The 22,347-nt window shown below is 33.8% G+C and overlaps 1 protein-coding gene across 1 annotated transcript in view; it reads left to right on the top strand.

The window, feature by feature from the left end:
* The window catches only part of LOC102806825 (focadhesin-like), a 56,058-nt gene extending 34,412 nt beyond the window's left edge, over positions 1-21,646 (top strand). Inside the window, exons 24-31 of the mRNA XM_085507378.1 lie at positions 1,871-2,180; positions 4,154-4,269; positions 4,729-4,986; positions 10,527-10,619; positions 16,701-16,973; positions 18,852-19,139; positions 19,938-20,013; positions 20,336-21,646. Coding sequence (XP_085363504.1) covers positions 1,871-2,180; positions 4,154-4,269; positions 4,729-4,986; positions 10,527-10,619; positions 16,701-16,973; positions 18,852-19,139; positions 19,938-20,013; positions 20,336-20,409 — 1,488 coding nt within the window. The 3' untranslated portion in view covers positions 20,410-21,646. The remainder of the gene's footprint in view (positions 1-1,870; positions 2,181-4,153; positions 4,270-4,728; positions 4,987-10,526; positions 10,620-16,700; positions 16,974-18,851; positions 19,140-19,937; positions 20,014-20,335) is intronic.
* The last annotated feature ends 701 nt before the right edge of the window (positions 21,647-22,347 follow it).

Here is a 22,347-nt window from a genome sequence, read left to right on the forward strand (position 1 = left end):
CAACATAAATATGTGCAAATTGAACATATTTATGTATTTTTATGTAATTATTCTTTTATGTTGGAGAAAATGTTTGGAAAGATTCTTCACCATTGCCAGATACTATAGTAACTTGAAAAGTTGTGGATGAATTTTTCTATGAAATTATTAGGAGAGATTCCCCTCGAGACAAGGACCAATTGATTTTGTGAGATATCTGAATCCGGTTGCCATGCAGACAGGAATTTTAGGGAAAGATTCTTCACCATTGCTAGATAGGCAGGTTTATTTAGTGAAAGGTGATATTCCAATGAATGTCAATCAAGTACTAATCTAGTGAATTATTGATGTGACAGTTTCTTAGAGTTAGAACTATTAAATAAATCAAGAAAACAATTTTATGCATATCACATCAATATTTTACTTTGATGATATCAGCAAGCGATCATCTCATTTTATTTTACTCGCTTTGTTGAATAGAATTGCATATGATTGCTTAACTATTGCATGTGATTGCTTAACTATTGCATGTGATTGCTTAACTATTGCATGTGATTGCTTAACTATTGCATGTGATTGCTTAAATATTGCATGTGATTGCTTAACTATTGCATGTGATTGCTTAAATAGTGCATGTGATTGCTTAAATATATTGCATGTGATTGCTTAACTATTGCATGTGATTGCTTAACTATTGCATGTGATTGCTTAAATAGTGCATGTGATTGCTTAAATATATTGCATGTGATTGCTTAAATATATTGCATGTGATTGCTTAACTATTGCATGTGATTGCTTAACTATTGCATGTGATTGCTTAAATATTGCATGTGATTGCTTAACAATGGCATGTGATTGCTTAATATATTGCATGTGATTGCTTAACTATTGCATGTGATTGCTTAAATATTGCATGTGATTGCTTAACTATTGCATGTGATTGCTTAACTATTGCATGTGATTGCTTAACTAGTGCATGTGATTGCTTAACTATTGCATGTGATTGCTTAACTATTGCATGTGATTGCTTAAATATATTGCATGTGATTGCTTAACTTGCATGTGATTGCTTAACTATTGCATGTGATTGCTTAAATATATTGCATGTGATTGCTTAACTATTGCATGTGATTGCTTAAATATTGCATATGATTGCTTAACTATTGCATGTGATTGCTTAACTATTGCATGTGATTGCTTAAATATTGCACGTGTTTGCTTAACTATTGCACGTGATTGCTTAACTATTGCATGTGATTGCTTAACTATTGCATGTGATTGCTTAACTATTGCATGTGATTGCTTAACTATTGCATGTGATTGCTTAACTATTGCATGTGATTGCTTAAATATATTGCATGTGATTGCTTAAATATTGCATGTGATTGCTAAACTATTGCATGTGATTGCTTAAATATATTGCATGTGATTGCTTAAATATTGCATGTGATTGCTTAACTATTGCATGTGATTGCTAAACTATTGCATGTGATTGCTAAACTATTGCATGTGATTGCTAAACTATTGCATGTGATTGCTTAACTATTGCATATGATTGCTTAACTATTGCATGTGATTGCTTAACTATTGCATGTGATTGCTTAAATATATTGCATGTGATTGCTTAAATATATTGCATGTGATTGCTTAAATATTGCATGTGATTGCTTAACTATTGCATGTGATTGCTTAACTATTGCATGTGATTACTTAAATATTGCATGATCAATTGTACATATATTATGTTGGAAATTCTTGAAAATAACCGCCATATCGGGTGAGATTTATATAGGTGACATTTTATAGGTTGTCCGAGTATGAGAAACAGTGACATGCATAGATTCTGACAGTATGATATATAGTACCAACAATCAGATATTTTCTTACACAGACGTTAACATTCAATGAGGATATTACTATAAGGAACACATCAGCTTGGTCACTGGCTTATCTCTACACCACAATAACTTCCTGTCACCAAACCAATGTATCATTGCCATCCAACTACAGTTACCTCCCTGATACAAGTTTATTACGAGCTATTGTGGATTTCCTCATCACTGCTGGAAAACAAGGGCCAGAAATAGTCTCCCCAGATTTAGTTCGAGTTGCCATAGCTGCAGTTGTCAACAACTCTAAGGTCAATCTGCCACCTGTTAACTGGGCCGCTATTTTGTCAGCCCTGTCAAAAATGGAATTTGGTGAGTATATTTAGTTAATTCTCATTTTAAGAATTTTGATTTATTACTGTTAGTGTATATCTTATTGAAAAATGTTCTTGTATCCAGGTTTTCTTGATTTTTATATAATTTATTGATTATATCAATCAGATTTCAGTTATAGAGAAAAAAAGAGCAAGTACCGTAAAATCTGTATTAGAAGCCGCATCCCTAATAGAAGTCGCACCCATTCTTTTTGAATGTTTGAGAACCAAAAATTCATCATTTCTCATATGTGTAGATGCTCTAATAGAAGCCGCATCCCCTCTGTTGCATTGTACCATTTTAATAGAAGCCGCGGTTTCTAATACAGATTTTACAGTAGCCATATTTGTTTCCATGGAAACAAGATCTTATTGTTTTTTCCCTCACATTGAGCACTGCATTCGTCATGCAACACATGTTCAATACAAGAAACATTCAGACGCATTGTATACCTAGCATGGGACCCATGATAAATGCATCGCAGTGTGATGACTGTTCTGTGACGCTTTCAAAATACGAATTTGTTTCCATGGTTTCACAGGATCAGTGAAATATTTATCACATGCCATTCTAGTTACATGTCTGTTTCTATAATTCATCTTTGATGTTCACTGTCAATGATTTTGCAACAATCAGAGACATGAAATTCTGGTTACCTGGTTCTAAGAATCAAAAATTACACATTTTGTTAATATTAATTCTGGTTTTGAAAAGTTACATCAATGTACCCATGATAATATAATTTCATCATATTAAATAGCGTGTGCGACTGTCAGTGTCTCTTTCACTGTTGTATCCAATTATTGTGACAATTAATCCATCAAGTTGACAGATCAAATCTCTGAAATTTTCTGTGAAAGAGTTTATCACAATTGGAAATATTTCATCCGACCATTGACAAATATCATACTCTGAACTTAAGGTTCAAAATTACCTTTGATTTTAGGGAAATTATCTGAATATATTTTGGTGGGAAATAAAATTAGTCGTTTGATAGGTGTAGCTAGGTAACTCTGCAGATTCATGGTTGCCATGGCAATCTTACAGAGGAATTTAAATGTATGGTATGGAATTATAAGATTATAACTGACATTAATATCATTATCTGACAGGCTTTATTTGATGAATACGTTATTAATTTTTGAATATTTCCTCTAAATCTCTTTTTTCAAGTATTTCAACAGTTGTCATAATTCAATGTAAAAACATATTTGTAGACCCAATAACCAATCAAATTTCAGACTCTGGATTTATAAATATCTTTTAAGTATAAACGTGACAAATGAACCGCTTTAGAATCACAAAACAGATTGACATTTACTTTATGATTACAAATTTGTAATCACTCGTCTCTAACCTAATTTTTTAAAAATTTCTTTTTCAGTGAAACTCATTTGCTATATGTGCTTAATTTAATCTTTTATACAGTTCTCATTGCAGTTCATTTGCAATTTAATACGGCATTTTGTTTCGTCAGTCGGGTTAAAATGGCACCGCTCAGGTGTTAATCAAATTATAATGTGTTCTGACTCGGATGATTACAGTCATTCATATCAAATTGTGATGGTGAATTAATTATGTATTTCTCTAGGATCAAATGTTTTGTTATTTCATAAAATTAATTTTTTGACATCGTTTTTTTTTATGTATGTATCCATTGTGTGAAAGATGGGATTTAATTGCTCTTTCTAGAGTGATTCTTGTCAAATTAATCCATACACTTGAAGGAACTCAAAAGTCTTGAAAGTGATTAATCTATTAAAGTGATGCTGTAACTGAATATGTGTGTCTGGGAGGCTCACAAAAAGATGTATATTTACCTTGTGAGATAAAAGCCTGGTTAATATTTAAAGGCCAGCTAATAAACAAAATACAAAAAAAATTAACAAAGCCAACTCGGGTGATGAATTATTATTTTCAGTGTCTCTGTACAATCCGTTCTAATGCAAGCGTGTTATATTTCTTTATAGGTGCTCAAGTTCACTGTCTCTGTTTACAATTAGCCATTTGTCAGTGTCAATCGTCTCCAAGTGCATCTTTGTTTCTTCAGTCGTGGTTGTCTCCAGCTTTGTTTCATAGTTTACAGGTGAGTTGACCTGCGATAAATGATGTAGAAATGTTAATGCGCTTTCCTGGTGTCTTAACCAGACCCTGTGGCTCTGTCGCCCCAAAAGTTGCCCCAAAGGTTGCCCCAAAGTCTCGTTCCAATGTGGCTTTGACTTCCACATTGAATCTGTGTCACATAACCAAGGTATAGCCCATTGGTGTTCTCACGCCAGGTAAGATTTGAACTCCAGAAGCCACCTATCATGAGCACAACAACAAATTAACATAGAGTGATTATCACTTTTACGTTATTTTAATTTTTTTCAATATATACAACATTTTTCTACTCAGTAAAAACATCTTTGGTTTAAATTAAATAGTGGATACTTAAAGTAAAATTTTTCAAACATTTTATTTTAATATCTCTGTAAAAAATTAAAGAAATTATCAAATTGGAGGCCACACAATCAAATCTTGTATCTATTTTTTATTATTCCAGATAGATTGTCAAAAACTGATGTTTTCCTCACTACATGTACTGTTGAAAGCAATCCCAATACTGAAGATGAAAACATTCATGGAATCAGTTCTCCCGCAACCATTTTCAATCAGCACAGCTGACAATACCGCCCTCTGCAGTTCAATTTTGGAAGGATTATTGGAGGCGTTAAAATTACCTGACCCTCCACCAGGTGCTACCATGTCACTGCACCAGAGTGTTGAAAATATATACACAAGTATGTCAAACACAATACAGGTATGCACGCTTATGCTCAGTTTTACCTCCCACCATATATGCAAATTCTCCCCATATTTATAACATTTAAATGTTTTTTAATTGTCTTCTTTTCATACCTACACCCATAAGACTATTGATGATTGGTTAACTTTTTAAGCACCAGATTGTTTCTCGCAAAAATTTGGGTGTCTTATTTTTATGTATTTCTCTTTAACTTTTTTTTTCAAATTTTGAATCAATTGGACGTACATGTATGTTTAGAATTGATTACTGATGTTGGTCAAAATGTTAGAAAAAAATATTAAAAAAATGTGGATTTTAGATGCTCAAAATTTGGTTTTGTCAGCAGGCATATGAAGACTTGTCTGGAACTAATCGTTCCCTTAGTACTCTTACTGTAACATAATACCCGGTACATTCCAAAGCTGACTGCTTGAAAGGTGGATGTATGGTAGTGAGAAAGTAAATTTCTTGGATTTCACTGAGATTTTCTAGATAAAAAATGAATTTTGTCATTAGTAAGAATTGTCAGTTATTTTTAATCATAATTAATCAAACAATGTCACATTCTATCTGTTTTGTCTAAAAGTAGCATTCAAATTAAAAAAAAGTCACAAAAAATATGGAAAATTCATTCTGTGGGGAAGGGGTGGCGTAGATATTCATCATTGCACATGTTATAATAACTTGTAAATCCCTGCCATTCAAATTTATCAGACTTGACAGATAAACAATTGTTATTGTTTTGACAGTTATGCGGGTGAAATGAATAATGTGAAGGTCATAGAAAAATAGCGTTTACAGTATTCATAGTTATGACTGAATGGGGCAATTTGATGCATGACTGCATAGTAATGGAAGTCAAAGTCAGTGCCAACGTTTCACATTAGACTCAGGAAATTGGCAGGATATACACATGGTGTGTTTCTAGTTTGTTTAATACAGGCTGAAATTTCATCATTTTTCTCCCAAATTTGCTGTTCAAAAATTGCCCTCGAGTTGTGTGATGCATGTACAGAAATAAAACTGAAAATGCATGTACGATTATTTATTTGAAAACATTTTTAACAAAAAATTGTGTGGATTGTCCCAATATGCCAAAAATTCATTTATTTATTAATGGTGTCTGTAGACAGGCTGTTGGTTACATGCATGTGAAGAAATTATGATTTGAAAATATTGCTTCATAATTATGTTATTTAATATTATTAAACATCTGTCACAGTGTGCCGTAATTTTGCAGTATTGCACTTTTCATCCTTCCATATTTTTTATTAAAAATAAAAAAAATAAACATAGCTGCCCCCAGGGTTTGACCGAACCCCACACAACCAAGTTTGCTAAATCTGTTCTAAACGTTTTGGATTTTGGCATTCCTATGATGTATTCCTGGTAGTAAAAGATGTATAATAATAAGGTTATTACGATGATACTGCAAGGTATGCATTCAGACAGTATGCGGTCGCATAACCTCATATTATTCACTGCAGTACTGCATTTTGTATATTGCAAAACCAATTCTTAGTACGTGGAATATTAATTTATTAAAAACGAAGTCAGCATGAGAACTTCTCGTGTAAAATGCACCTCATGCACTCTACAAAATCATATGATTTTTAGCTCCGCTATTACTGAATGTCCGTCGTCATCGTCGTTGTCTACTTCTTATAAAAAAACGCAAGTCTGATTATTTGGATATTACATATATAGCTACTATATACATGTATATCGACCCCTGTTAGATTTGTTCATTTTGTGCTGATATCTTTAATTCTCTAAATTTGATGAATATTTTTGTCATTTTTGGTAAAAAGTGATATTTTCGACTTCAATTAAAAAAACGGCAAGTCCAATTGCTTTGATATTACATATATAGGTACTACATGTGGACCTCTCTCAGATTTGTTCATTTTGTGATGATATCTTTAATTATCTAATTTTGATGAATATTTATGTCATTTTTGGTAAAAAGTGATATTTTCAAATTCTTCCTGAAAACAGCAAGTCTGATTGCTTTGATACTATCACGCAACGTAATATTACCGTAATTGGTATAGTACAGGTGTGATGGTTCAAATACCAAAATGGCAACAGTAACAGAAAGACTTCCCTGGCGGCGATGATAAAATACGAACACGAAGCCAACAGATGAGGTTTCAACTGGTACTGGTATTATTATACTCTGCAAACATCAAGTACAATAACGCGGTAAAACTCCACTACTCCAATAACTAGATACTTAAACAACAATACAATTCAACGAGATCTCCGATCTAATCTCGGTGCTGAACAACTCCCCTATATATACCCACACTGTCTATAAATAGACCATTACATCAGCATACATAATGAGTCTGGAACTTACTACAAATTTCTAGAATGTTCCATTACCTTCTATTGCCTTCTACAGTGTCCTATTACCTATTCAACCAACTTCTAAAAATTCCACCCAGACACAGTACGGTTCTAGAACATTCTCAGTCACACGGAAGTGGTAAACAAGTCGTATGCGACACTATACATATTGTTCAATTTCTAATGATATCTTCAGTTCTTTAATTGAAATGTGTATCGCTAACAGCGGAGCTATCTCAGCCTTTATTATGCAATGTAACCAACGTTAGACAATAGATTTTTATTTCATTTTTTTGGGATATATGCCATTTTAAGAATCTACGTGAGGAACTCAAAGAGACTTTTCGAGCTTAGAATCTGCTCTTCCCAAATGCTGTCTATTATGTCATGCCAACAATGCCTAGGTATGATACTAGTAATATATTATTACGATCAAATATTGGCTGTACATTGGTTTGTGAATCAAAAAAAGTAAAATAGAAAATTCAGTGAGTCAATTTCAAAACCCCTCCAAAGATGCGTATACAGCAACATTACACATTTCGTAGCAACATTCTACATCTGACTTGCCAAGCGTGGCCGGGAGATCCCATTTCATTGGTTAGAAATTTTAAAGGATCAAGGTGGCATCTGGTGACATTTATGTATAATTAAATCAATAAATTTATGCCTTATTTTCTTTCTTGTGACATTCATGACATCCAATAATGTCTACATTCGCACAAATCAGAACGAATAATGAGATATTACTGGCATTGTACCTAAGCCATAGTGGTGTATTGTCAATTCGTAGGAATCTGCATAGTTCTACGTTTAATAGCAAACCTCCATTGATTGATGCAAAGTCATGCACTGTAACCTAGCAACAATTGTCATGGGCTAACAGATTGGCAGGTTTTACAGCCATATTTGTAGTACTACTAATCCAATAAAAACCCAAAGTTACATGTATTGTTACATGTATTGTTACAGTATTAAAATATGATGTATTACAACAATAAAGACACCTCTGTTGTTTACGTTAAAACTCATGCACAACCAGCAGAGTAAATGTTGTATCGCTATTATATGATTACAAATAAATATGATAATTGTATTTTCTTTTAGTAGAAGCATACATAAACCCAAACATGCATTTATTATAACTTATTGTGATCAGTAGACACACAAATACAGAATTTTAAAAAAAAATGGGCGGCATCATTTTTTCCCGAAACATTTTGCCACTTTTTACATAGTTTTTCGTTTTTTTGGACAAATGGTCATAATTTCCTATTGGCGAAATCTTTTACCGGTAATCAAAATTTTGGAGAAATTATGAAAAAAATTATGTGGGTAAGTTGACTTAAAAGGTTAAAATCTATCTCCACTATATTGTTCAGCTTTGACAAATCTCTAAAAAACAACATACATAGGATTAAAGGTTGTGTGATTATCGGTTCAGCCCTCCTCCAGTAGTAGTTGAAAATAATCTCAGCTGCGTTGAACAGGAAGTGCAGTTTTTCTCCATTGAGGGAATTAGAATCTGTTATAACAAATTTCTTATAATCTCCACTTGAGGCAATCAATTATTTTTATTTGTTACCCACAGGGATTCCTAGAGGCCTACTCATTGTGTCTATTTTATTGTATGCACATCTTCGGGAAGTTAAAAAATCAAATTATTTTACCAATTACGAAAAAAGGTTTCTTTAAAAAAAAAAAAGAAACAATAATTGGTTTGAAGAATGATCAATATTAGAATGAATAAAATCGACGAAAAGTACAATAGTGTCCATGATCGGTATAATGACTCCTCCACCCCTGAGAATGAGTAGTTTGGTCCGAAAGATTAGTGTAGGTAATTTACTGGTTCAAAGAAAGGATTTGATTTCCATTTTGTTTATTAACAATTCCCAAATGCAGTGTTTTTTATGTCAATAATTTTTATCAGTGATTATGGTCCGTTGCGTGCAAACCCATAGGGGTTGTTATTATTTAATGCTTTTAATCTTTTAGCGCTGACGGGCTTCACGCTAACCATGCCATCTGTCTCACGAATACGTAAAAAGTAATCAAAACAGATATTATATAAAACATCCACTGAGTTTTGTCATATTACAATTCAGATATTTGCTATTTTATGATTATGAATTTTTGGTTTTCAATCATTCCACTTTTTCAAGGATCCACGAAATTATGCAGCTGAAAAAATTCATTTTAAAAATTATTGCTCATGTGTCCGTAAGTAAAACCTTTTCATGATGAGTGAACCGATGTGAAACTGATGCGGTGATTATGAGTCTAGTTGCTTTTGATTTTTATTCCATTATATGTGAAATGTTATATTGATCGGTAACTCAAAAGAGCGTGAATTCGGTCATATTGATGTGATACGCGAGTTCAAAATATGAAATGATTCCGCATTGAAGCTAATCAATTATAAGAGGGCATGCTGCACTGATTGGTTACTCAGCAGACATCTGAGAGTGCTTTTTTATGATCAACTTCTGCCAATTGAACTTACTGTCGTTTATATATTTTTTAACATGTTTCCCTCTAAATTTTTAATTGTCTATTTAATTGGTTTAATTATTTTTTTATGAGGTCCTACTATGAAGACTTTTTTTCTTTCTTTAATTTTTTTCATTGCACCACCAACAGCGGACACATTGGTCCCTCTTAAAGTTAACAATCAGATCCATTATATGGAGTATTTGTAAATGCATGAACCTTTATTCAATTTACAAATAAATAAATAGTAAAAAATTCATTGTGATACTATGAAGTTATTAAAAGAATACCTCAAAGTATGCACAACGACAGTACAGCTGAGTACAGTACTGTCTGAGTGCATACTTTGAGGTATCCTCGTAATAACCTTATTATAGGAATGCCGAAATCTAAAAAGTTTACAACAGAATCGGCGAACTTCTTTGTGTGGAGTTCGGTCAAACCCCCGGCTTAAGCGCGTAATCATTCCATATTTGGAATTCACATTTCCTTATATGGTAGGATGAAATACCCCGTAAAACACCGCGAAATTACGGCACGCTGTAACTTATGGCGTTACGGTGACAGATGTATAATAATAATAAATAAATAAACACTTATAATGAATTGATGGGAGTTGAAGATGGATTCAAATGTCATATTGTTGTTATCATTACCATGGTAAAAATTGAGGTATATTATACATTTCATATTTCTTTTTTGAAAAACAGAATCACCACATTCCGTTGCTATGGTTATTGAGTGAATGTCTATGTCTGCTGCCTTCAGATTTGATGGATCAAATCACTTCTCCTGCAAAAAAGGTAAGAGGTTATTATTTATTTAACAGTGAATGTATCCCTCATAGAACAATTTGTGTGTAATATAAATGCCTCTTCTGTCATGAGAATTGTGGTATGATTTAGGAATTTTTGTGAATTATTGAACAGGTGGTACCCATAAATTTGTTGATAATTCAAAAATTGTTGAGTTGGTAAAATTCATGAATTGTTGAGCAGGTAAAACCCGTAAACTTTGTTTTAGAGCTACTGCTGGCAGTGTACTCAGACTGTAGTGGAGTCAATATATAACATACAAACAAACATGATGTTTCTTTATTTTTTATTAAAGAGGTATTTTGGGTCGATTAGCCAATAAGTTGCTGTCATGTAGAGTTTCTAGTCTAGTTTTGCTAGTGTATAAATGTAATAGTTTTAATAACAATTTTATGCTTTTATGAACATTAGAATTGGACATTTATCATTAAACAAATTGCTGACAACTAGAATATATATCATATGCTTGAAAAAAAACACACAATTTCCTTGCTCAAATTTAACCTGTAAGTGTTCCATTCATTCCATTTATATTATACTTTCATGTCATTTACCAGCCGTCACATTTAACAAATGTCAGAATCCCCAATTTGATTCATGGTAGTCAAGCAGATGTTTCATATACCTATTATTATCAAAATCAATTTCCCTCTTGAACTGTATTGAGCAAGAAAGTGGCCTGTTAATATCTTAGCAACATGGCTGTGCACTGCTGTATTTTTCCCTGTGGTCATTAAAATGACCCTCAGCACCGAATTGTCTTATTGATATTTTCGTAAACACTTAACAATTGGGTCAATAACTGAACGTTATATTGTCTTACCTTTTTTTTAGTATTTTTGATGAATGTCGATTTATAAGATTTCATGCATTGTTAGTTAAAATGGAATGCTACAGAGAGGAAACAACTTGAAATAAAGGGATTCAAAAGAAATTTACTGAGAGACCCAATTCAATCTGATGAAACTAAGATTCTAGTTTAATTGGGCTTTATTTTATTTTATTTTCATAGTTATTTAAATATGTTTATAATTATTTATGTTTCATATGGTTTATCTTATTTTATTTATTCGCTGACATTTTTTTAAAATCTTTTTGTACGAGAGGTGTCAAGAAATGAAATTGCTGCAACTAACAAATAACCATTTTTTTTGGAGAGATGCCTCTAAAGTTTTCATGACCTCATCTCATTGCTGCAGGAACTAATAGTTTTTTGATGGACTTTAGGGTTTCTAAATTATTTCTTATTTACCTTGTCATAGTTCATTATATGTGGACTTTCTGACGGTTGTCTGTGGTCTCTCTAATGTTTGTACTTTCGAATGGTTGTCTGGGATACTATCTAATGGTTTTATGATATACTTTCTGATATTTTCTCAGATAATTTCGCTAGATCTCTTGAGTGTATTTCATTTGTTCAACTCTTCACAAACCTCCAATTTTCAATCTCTTAATTTATACAAATATGTATGTTTTCTGTGCATTTTGCCTCTCAGCAACACAAATTTTGTTTATTCATTTGTTTGTTTTTTGGTTTGACAACAGTTATATTTCCAAACATAGTTTATAGCGTCACACTAATCACTACCACTATTGGTCTAAGTTAGACAAAGTGGGTCTTAGCCAGCCAACTGACCCCCGGAATTACAAAATATTGGTGTCACTCACAAAGTGGACGGCATGGATTATGGGTATTACTTTCAGTTTTCTAATTTTTCCAGCTGAAGACGAAATCGGGAAGTTGGGGATCTGCTAGACAGTTCAGTTAGCACTGTCATTAGTGTGTCATTAATTTTGCTGTTATTGAGCTGTATATAGCTGTGTCTGCATTCACCTATTCAGTAAGAAGTTTCTTACCTGCCAACATCAGTCAGCTGTCAATTTCAAGATGGCTGACAAACCTGTTTTGGCGGGAGAAAAGTTGGAAAGCTCCAATGAAATCACTGAAGATTCCATGTCGATCTGTGTAATTATGACCTGCACCTTGTGTGTTATTCCTGTGATCTTGAGTGTGAGCATTTCTCCTGTTGTGTTATTTGTGTTAATTGGGCTTCTGATACAATGATGATCGTACTTCCAGGTGTTGTCTCTGACATAATGGTTAATGTTTCCATGCCGTTTCCATTAATTAACTGTTTAATCAAGATTAGAGTGGACTTGGACGATTTGAAGAAGCCACATTTATTTCAGTCATCGGCATTATAGCTTCATCATCTGTCAACCTGGAGTTGGATCAATCAGGTGTGACAGTGCCAGTCTATTTTCACACATTGTTGTAACCTGGAACACAATGTTCACAAGGTTTTTCAGAGGGACTGGTAAACACTATGTTCCACGTCCTCCAAGATAGCACCATTGGGTTTTACCACTGCCACCGCTGGTACTACCGTACAACACCAGACACATCCTTTCTCACCCCTTATGTCCCAGCTGGTAGAATTTCCTTACCATACAGCAAATATGGATAGAAGGCCCCATCCACAATAGGGAACCTGAAGTCTGCAATCAACACCATGTTGTCTATCAGTTTGGGTGGGAGAGGATATGAATTCATTAAAACACTGCTCAAGGGGCTGTATCTCACACACTATGTGGTGATGCCAAGGCTGGCAACACCATGTTGGGCCTTTTCGTATAGTGTTGCAGTCTCTTCAGCAGGCGTCCTATGGGTTGCAGTATGCTGCATCACATGCTGATTAGTCATGAAATATACTATTTCTTGACAGCTTGTCTTCAGGCAAAGATGCAGCGAGTATGAGCTCTTGTTTTATGGGTAGCCATAGCCTCCAGCAAGTTGTACTACACTTTCCAGATATATTCAGCAGATGATCAGCTTTTCATACTCAATGTGGAGGAGTGCCAGAAAGCATAATCTGAGAGCTATAATTTGCAGATAGCTATAAATCCTGATGGTGCAGCATTCATTTCTCATCAGCTGCGAGACCCCTCCTCACAGACGAGATACGATCATTGTGGGTCAGAGGATGACAAACTCACAGACACAGTGACTTGCTACTGGACTTTATGTTAAGTTGGGTTTAAGGATTTAACGGGACACCTATAGGGAGCCTACCTTCACCCAGGAGCCCCTTAGCTTAGCTATGTTGAGTTGTATGCATTGTAAATGGTAGAGGTCTATTTACTTTGAGATCACTCAGTGTGTAGGCATTTCTGTAGAATAACATATCTCATGCCTACCCAGTTTTTTCACTAGTGTGTGACAGCACTTAATTCACACTGTGAAGTAGGATTAGGCTTGGGATGACTGTGGTTTGCGGCTTCTTAGGTTTAGACTAAAACCCACTTTGTCTACTTTAGACAAATATCTAACTTGAACAAATAGTGGTAGTAATTGTCGTGACTAATAGACAAAGGGGCTAGCTGTAGCAGCTCCTTTAATTAGTCAAATATCCATTTATGATTTCCTTAATGGTTTTTGATCAACAGTGGCTACAAATAAACCAAAGCCCATTCGACAGCATGGACATTCCTGGACATTCATTTAATGCTCACGAATGTTGAATAACTCAGGACTGAAGTCGTATTACTTATTACTTGCTGCAATTTTTCAGTGATTTTCAATTTTTTTATTTCTTTTCTTTTGTTGAATTTCAGTGTATTTTAATGTTAGTGTTTTAGTTTGTCTTATTTTATGATTTATGATTCTCATGCACCTCTATATGGAAACTCCCCATCTAACTTTACACACATTTGTTCACAAGGCTCTCATTCACACAATGTGTGAAACAATAATAAAAAAACTACTTAACTTATGCATACTAGTCCATGGCAACTACATAATCATGAATGTGGGCTCTGTTTACTTTTCCTTTAATCGAAATAAATTTAGAATTGCTGAATAGCACCCTCTAGTGGCAAAAAATTAAGTGCCATGAATCAATACTGCTTCTGTCTGTCATTGCATGGATATTTAGTTGTGGTCAAGGTATATATCATTAATCAAGTATTTTTTTAATATAAGTATCACATGAGCAAAGTTTTAAAACATTATTATCATCTCTTGTTTTCAAGTTATATCATGGTTTTCCTTGCACATATATATATCAACAATTTATTTTTCCAATCATGCTAGATGCCTATAGGCTGATTTCATAAATTAATAATAAGTAAATAATGAGCAATTTCTGTGTATCTTCTTAACTAATGTCAATGCAAAGCAAATAATAAGATTGTATCTGATTGGCTGCCCATTCATAACACTTAACAATCAGAAAAAGCTTGTTTGCTGCGATTTTTTTCAACCTCTCAAACTTTGCCTTGTATATATATGTATGCTTTGACTCAGCTGAAGTTTTGCAGTTTGATAAGACATGACCTATTTCTTTGTCAAACCAAGCCTGTAAAGTACGTCACATTTTAATAAGATTATTTTTAACTGTGATGATGTGTCCCTCTAAATTGTACAATTGATTCCTGTGCCACAATAGAAGACATGACTCAAAACTGACTTAGTCAAGTTTTAATTTCCTTCCCAACTTCTTTGATTGGTTCATTAAAATGAACAAAAGCATTCTGGGTGTTTGTCCTGTCAGATATAAAGGTCAGCTTAGAGGTTTATACGATCACGTAATATTTGATCATGACATGCATAGAACTCCCAAAAGGTAATTTAACTTTGAACAGTTGCTTTAAATTGAAATCTTGATAGCCTTTTTTTCTTGTAATATGGCTCGATATTTGTGAATTGCCGGTTCAATCAAAAGTGAATTGATTTGCGTAATTCGAATGTCATTGTGGATTTACCAAATGATGCTTTCCTATCTCGTTCTCTCCATCGTAAATTGCATATTACTACGGTAGTGTTATTTATAATACAGAGTGATGCCATGGTCTTCTAGTCCTGTTATTGTATCTACATTTCAATTGCTGTACATCATGTGTTATTTATGTCAGTTACTTTCATATTTAGTTATAAAAACAACAACCGTGATTGATATTTGACAATGCACTGTACTGATTGAGTTATTGTTTCTCGGTTGTGTATTTAAATCATGCAGCGTCATCGCAAGTAGGTTTTGTTTGATGTATTTTTGGAAAGATTGCAATCGCCAGGCATGAATATGAAAATCACTGGATACATACATGCATAAATGTTTTAAATCTCCCTTTTCACATAGTAGCTACTGTAAATGCAATGTTGGGTGTATATAAATGTGCATAGTTTTATATTCATCCAGTGTAGTGTTGACACTATAGTGTTGACACAACTAGAATGACAAAATGACCCTCCAGATACTGTAAAACACGTCTTTTTAGCTAGAATATCATTTTAGCTAATTTAGTTAAGGTGTAATTTTGCTAATTTAAGATGTCGCTAATTTAGAATAAAGTATATTCTTGCAATGAGATTGTTGGCGTTTTAGCTAAATTAGGATTTTGTTAATTCATGTATTGAGTCAAATTCGCTAAAATGGCATGTAGCTATTTCAATGTGTACAGTAACTATACATGTCTGAAAGGGGAGCATATACAATTAGAATGGGGCAGGGGAAAAGTTAGTGTTAGAATTTTGGGAACTTGTACCGTTTATATTAGCCAACATATAACCAATTTCTACTTCATATGTCTCAAATACCCCTCAGGACACTGGAGTTCTTAAATTCTAAGCTTTCTTATTTTCTGGGGAGAACACTGATAATAATCTGATTTCAGGATGTGAAAGTAGTGGTGGTGATGTTAGACCCTGTGTGTAAATCAGTATTTATCTTTCTTTACCTTCACTATCTATATGATTATAGTGCTCTGTCGACTGAAAGGTCATTTCGAGATATTTTTAAATTCTGAAAGTGAAATCAATAGTTGCTTTCCTTGTTAGACGATTCTATTGATTGATATTGATGGCATTATTTAAGGCAAGACCACAGATCACAAGTTGCGCTAAAGTTCTTGTAGTATTCATTGATCATATTAAATGGGTGAATAATGTTATTTATACATCCATTATGGTTGTACTTTTTTTGCCCTACTATCGACACCATTTCTAACTTTTGGTTTTTATGGACCTTTTTAAATGCATAGAATAATCTTCATGTTTTGCAATGCATGCAGGGTAATCTGTTGAAAGCAACTTTTGTGAGATGCTACATATGTGGAAAAGGAAAACAGGCAATAACATGGCTAAATCCTTGCATTGATGCTACAATTGGAACTGAGGAGCTAGGTCACCACTTACATGTCATCTGGTTGTTGGGGGCATCTCTCCTCCAGTTGGTCTCATACCCAAGCGAGCAGAGCATGCAGTGGTTGTTGGAGCTGATGGGGCATGCAAAGAATGTGGCATATGAAAAGGTAACAGATGTGAAAGTTACCAACCACAGGATGGTGAGTTAAATGTGTTTGCTTACATTTACAGTCTCTCATTCCTAGATGAAATTAAAACAAGTTTACGCCAGTTCTTCACAGAATTGTTCAATAAAATTATACTTAAGTAGGTGGAATAATTGGCATATGAAGAAAATCCTTGAACTTGTTAGCGTGCCTTATTTATTATGCAAAACATATGCAACTATTTTTGATTCATTTTTCAACTGTGCTCCTCTGAAAGACAATATATTCGAAATTTCAGAGCATAAAACAATTACCCATATTCCCATATATGCAAATATATGCAAAAAGTGACTTTCAATAAAAAAGTCCATAAAAAGGTGCATCTCAACCTATTCTGCATTGATGCAGTTGCAGAATTACATGTAGTGCATCACAGCTTCAGATCACTGTCGACCTTCTCCCCCAGTAAAGAGGCATATACATCGTTTTATTAATTCAGTCTCACACAAAACAGCTTATTCATTGTGGAAGACGTATCTTTGGAGAATGCTACATATATAGGGATAATCACTATTTTCATATCGCACACTCCATGATATAAACTTCACAAACATTTTTCTGTCGGTAATTATCTAATACATGCCCCTGCCACTATGTATGTAATAAACCAGATCAGACGTTTCAGTGTTTTGTCTGTAATATGTTTACACCCATGACTCTGTCGTCTCTCTTCTGTTATCTACATTGTAGTTTTGTTGTTTCTGTATAGAACCCATGCATGGCGATTATTATATACTTTCCTATTACATCAGTGTCTCAAACAATCCTGGCCTGCACCTTGCTGTTCATTTAATCAATATCCCCCGTAGACCATTCAGAATATGTTTCAATAGTTCTTCATCATCGTAAGAGTACGTCTTTGTATTTTGTGCAATGTATACCAGAGTTGTAATTTAACCTGACAGTGTTCCTTGCAAGTATATTGTATCACTGTGTACAAAATCATACAGTGATCGTCATGGGAACCATCATAGTCTCATCACTTCATATTAGTTTGATATATAGTTGTCTAATATGATTGTTTCCATGTCTAGAAATAAAGCGATTAATTTACACTTTTATTTTATCTTGACTTCTGCTTGCCATCGTTCTGAACTGTTACTGCCTTTGTGCACATTTTGCAGTACTTTTGTGATAAAATATTATCAGTTTATTCATACACAAGAACGAAATATCATCACACTGTGTCAAGTGTGTACACTTATCAGTGCTGTACTTATGAAACACGTGCAGTCATCTTCAGTTTATAATCTGGTTAATGGATATCCATGATTTCACTGTGACTGAAACTAACAATATATTCTTTATTTGAAGCAATGATACTTAGCTTAAAACAGTAAATGCAATGTAATATAATATATGGCATTAGATGTGTTTTATAACATCTTTCATTTATAAGCTAGCTTTATATGTTTATAAAAGTGACAACAATTCAACACTGGCAGAATAATGTGATCAAATCTATTAGATTCATATGTAGTGAAAAGGAAATTCTCATTTCCACACAGTTCCTGCCATGCATTTATTTGTGTAATGATCTTGCTTTGCAGTTAGGAAGTATATTCATTACTTTGAATGCATTTATATGAAAGCAAATCATGTATAACTAACACTTGATTGGATGACACAGTAAATTAATTGGTTTTATTCCGATAGATTTTCATTCTGCTAAAGCTTTAATAATTATGTGGTTTATCTTAACTTCCAGCATGATATAACCTCGTGAGTTAATGCAATAAATTATAACTCACAGCAAATATTTGATTGGTTTGGTAATTTCCTGTTTTTCTCTCACCGCGGCGCATCTTGTGTACACTCCAGGCTAGTGTACTTGCAATGGCATATAATAAGTAATGAGTTTTCTGTTCTTAGGCAACGCAATTCATGATGTACGCATTTACGACTGCGGTTGTGGTATGGAGTACAAAAGAGCTTGTCTTATCAACTGGATTCACATCCTGCCTGAGGGGGTTGGCATCTTCATATGAGAGAGACGCTGCTTCGAGTTTGTCATCTGTTCCTTCGACAAACGCACCTGTCCACATGTTTATTGGAAATGAAAAGTATAAAGAACTGATACTCTCACAAATGAGCGTTCATTTACCCTTAGCAATCTGCAGTCTACTTTTAAAGCAACCATGGGCTGAACTCACTGAAAAGGTATTAAAATAACAAAAAATATTTTGTACATACTATTTAACAGCCTCATAATGTTGAGTAAGACATCCAGAAGTATTCTCTCGCTTTTTCCTTCAAAACTGAAACAACAAAATAATATTTTTAAAATATTAAAGATAGGCGAAAGTTGCCTATTCTCGTCGGGATTTCGTAAATGAGTAAGTGACAGCTGTCCTGCGATAATCACTGATGACAGTAACAGCAGACTGATGATAGATTTTCGTCCCGTCTGGCTGGATGCCACTTTTTTCCAAACTAAATTTTTATCTAAGTCATAGTCCAATAAGAAAATCTGTGGAAAATATTTTTTTTTCTATTTCAGTCACCTATTGCATAAACATAAAACTGATTTCAAGACCAATGTGCATACTCTAGTGGTGAATTCGTTCATTGTCAATGTTCAGGGTCGTTTTAATACTGGCTATAGACCCAAAAAATACAAATTTATCAAAATTTGTTGTTGATTTAGACACCTGTCAGTGACTTTTCTTTCTTTTACTCAGTTCAAAATAATTTTTATTTGCAGAACAATAAGTATCTAAACAAATGCAAAAAAAACACAGAATTTTGTAATAATGTGTTGCATTTGTATCTGTTTCATTTCTTTCATCGTTTATGTGCCAGTGCACGTTCTAGATATTCCCAGCCTAGCATTGCGCAATGTTCAATTTGTAACTGTCTGTGATTGCTTTCTACAAAACAACATTGCCCAAAGACTGCAATGTGATGCATTTTCTTATCTCCGTATGTTTAATTTTCTTTTACTCTCTCCCCACAAAGGTTCTTGATTGGTTAATTGCAATGTACGAAGCACCCATAGGTAATATGACAGATACCTGCAGAAATATGTTAAAAGGTAAAATATATTTTTTAATGATCACTAGTGAAACGAAGACCCGGGAATTAATTGGATTTATTGCAGAATCTACTGTACGAGTAAATTGAATTCTGTATGATGATCTCTTTGAGGACACTAATTTAATAGGCTTGTATATTTGACAAAGACATTGCCAATTGTGTTCCTAAAATATAACTAAAATTGTCATGCTCAAGTACTTGCTGTTTTCAGTGTATTCTATACTGTGGACAAATGTTGGATGATAACAACTGCCGATTGTTGTTAACACCATCTACGCTGATATCTATTATACATAAATAACTGCATTTTACATTTGCAGAGTCCATGTATGCACTGAGACACTTCCCCGAGGCCAGAAAGATATCGTACTGGACACGTTTGTATAAAACCTGACTCTGAATCGAGGGAATATATATAACTGACATAGAAGGAGGGGAATCTCTCTTGGGTATCTACACAAGGATGTCACCGTAAATAAATTGAACTACAAAGATGAACTATATTGGGCAGATAATTAAGGATGAACTTACTAACATCATTCTGTTGTATAGTCGCAGTGTATGGCAAAGCTATGTGCATATGAAGTTTTGTTGTTGTTGCTGTATATTCGAATGTGGTACCCTCACATATATCAAAGATGATTGATATAAGATTATCATATTATGATTGAAATCGGAATTTACAAAACTTACATCTAAAGAAGCAATCAGGGCACTAATGGTGTGTTTAATTGTATGGTTGGTTTGATATATCGAGTGTGAATATTTCCCACAAACAGTGTTTTGTATAGCTCTATTGAAGCTTACATTTCAATACCAATTATTCTTTACCATATGTCTTTAGAGGCGTGTAGTAGAGATGCCTCGATGGCATGCTATACAACGCTTCTTTGTGAATTCATTTGAGATGTTAAATAATCTACCATGTCTAGCCATTTGACAGAATTGCCTACAGATTTCAGCATTACCATAACAACTGGGAATTTGAATGATTAATACATTTTTAATGAAGACATTCCTTGACAGTTGTTGGATACGTTGCTATAGGAATGCTCATTGAATTCTTGCATATATGGGAATACAATTAGTCATGCTTCGTATCATTGGTTTCACATTTCATGACAGAAATTCATGCGAGTTGTACGAATCTATATGAATGACCGTGTGAATAACAATATACACTGTGTAGTCACGGTCACGCTAGATTGAAGAAATGTTTAGTTTAGTTGAAGCATAATACTGTAAAATACTTTATTTTCGCTTGGAATACATTTTCGCTATTTTTGCTGAAGAAATGATTCAGTGAAAATAAAATCCAGTGAATATACCCTTTTTCCTATATTTTACATTCAAATTAGTGAAAATAAATTCCATACAAAGCACCAAAAATGTATTTTCAGCGAAAATTAAATCCAGCTAAATAAGGCATTTTACAGTATACAGAGCATACATTGTAATTTGACATGTCTAAAAATAAATCTGTCGACAAAAAAGCTGCTTTCTATTTGGTCTGGCTGTTAAGTGTTGACTTGGGTAGTCATGGGTAGGTAAGCATAGTCCTGTAAGTACTTTTAAATTGTTATCTGTTATACAAGATAGTAATAAAATCAAATATGGCACGATTTTGAAAACGTGCTGTATCCCTGTCACTATGCTAGTTATTAAAACTGGATGGCTTGAGTGCCTCCTTCCTCTTTAAATTTGCTACCCATTGCTTGCATGTGACGCAATTTTGTGAATTGTCGATTAATAAACATCCACACATGGATGTAAATTCATGGAAATCAAATCAAATGTATATAGTAGAAATTCTGTAGATGTTGTAACCCACAAAGAAATCAAAACAATGAGCAAGCTACTTGCGCGGATAATGCTTAACAAGACACTATGGTGTATAGCAAAATCGGCAAGAGAAAGATGTATACATATAAAGGTGTGGTGTTTTAAAAAGGGTAGAGCGGGGGTACTGTCGATATGGTATAGGCAAAACCCAGAGCCCATTTTAGACCAAACAGTTGTCCAGCAGACTGCATTTTAGACTCAAGTACGGTCTTTGCATATCAAAAGTGGACCGAAAATACCTTAGTAAATACATATACTTTGTTTTAAACCTTACAACTATGTATACATTCTGGGTACATTCCACCAAAACTATAAATAGCTGCAATACAGGGAAGTCCCCAGTTTTGGAAAATCCGTAAAATGACACGAAATGCAAAAAAAAAGTTAAAATAGCGTTTGAAAAAATACTATTTTAGACCAAATCCCTGAAATTTGTGGATCCCATTTAAGACCAGCTGGTTGAAAAAAAAAAAAAAAACACTCAAAGGGC

Source organism: Saccoglossus kowalevskii, chromosome 13, assembly GCF_978046115.1.
Source record: "Saccoglossus kowalevskii chromosome 13, keSacKowa6.1, whole genome shotgun sequence".
NCBI lineage: Eukaryota > Metazoa > Hemichordata > Enteropneusta > Harrimaniidae > Saccoglossus > Saccoglossus kowalevskii.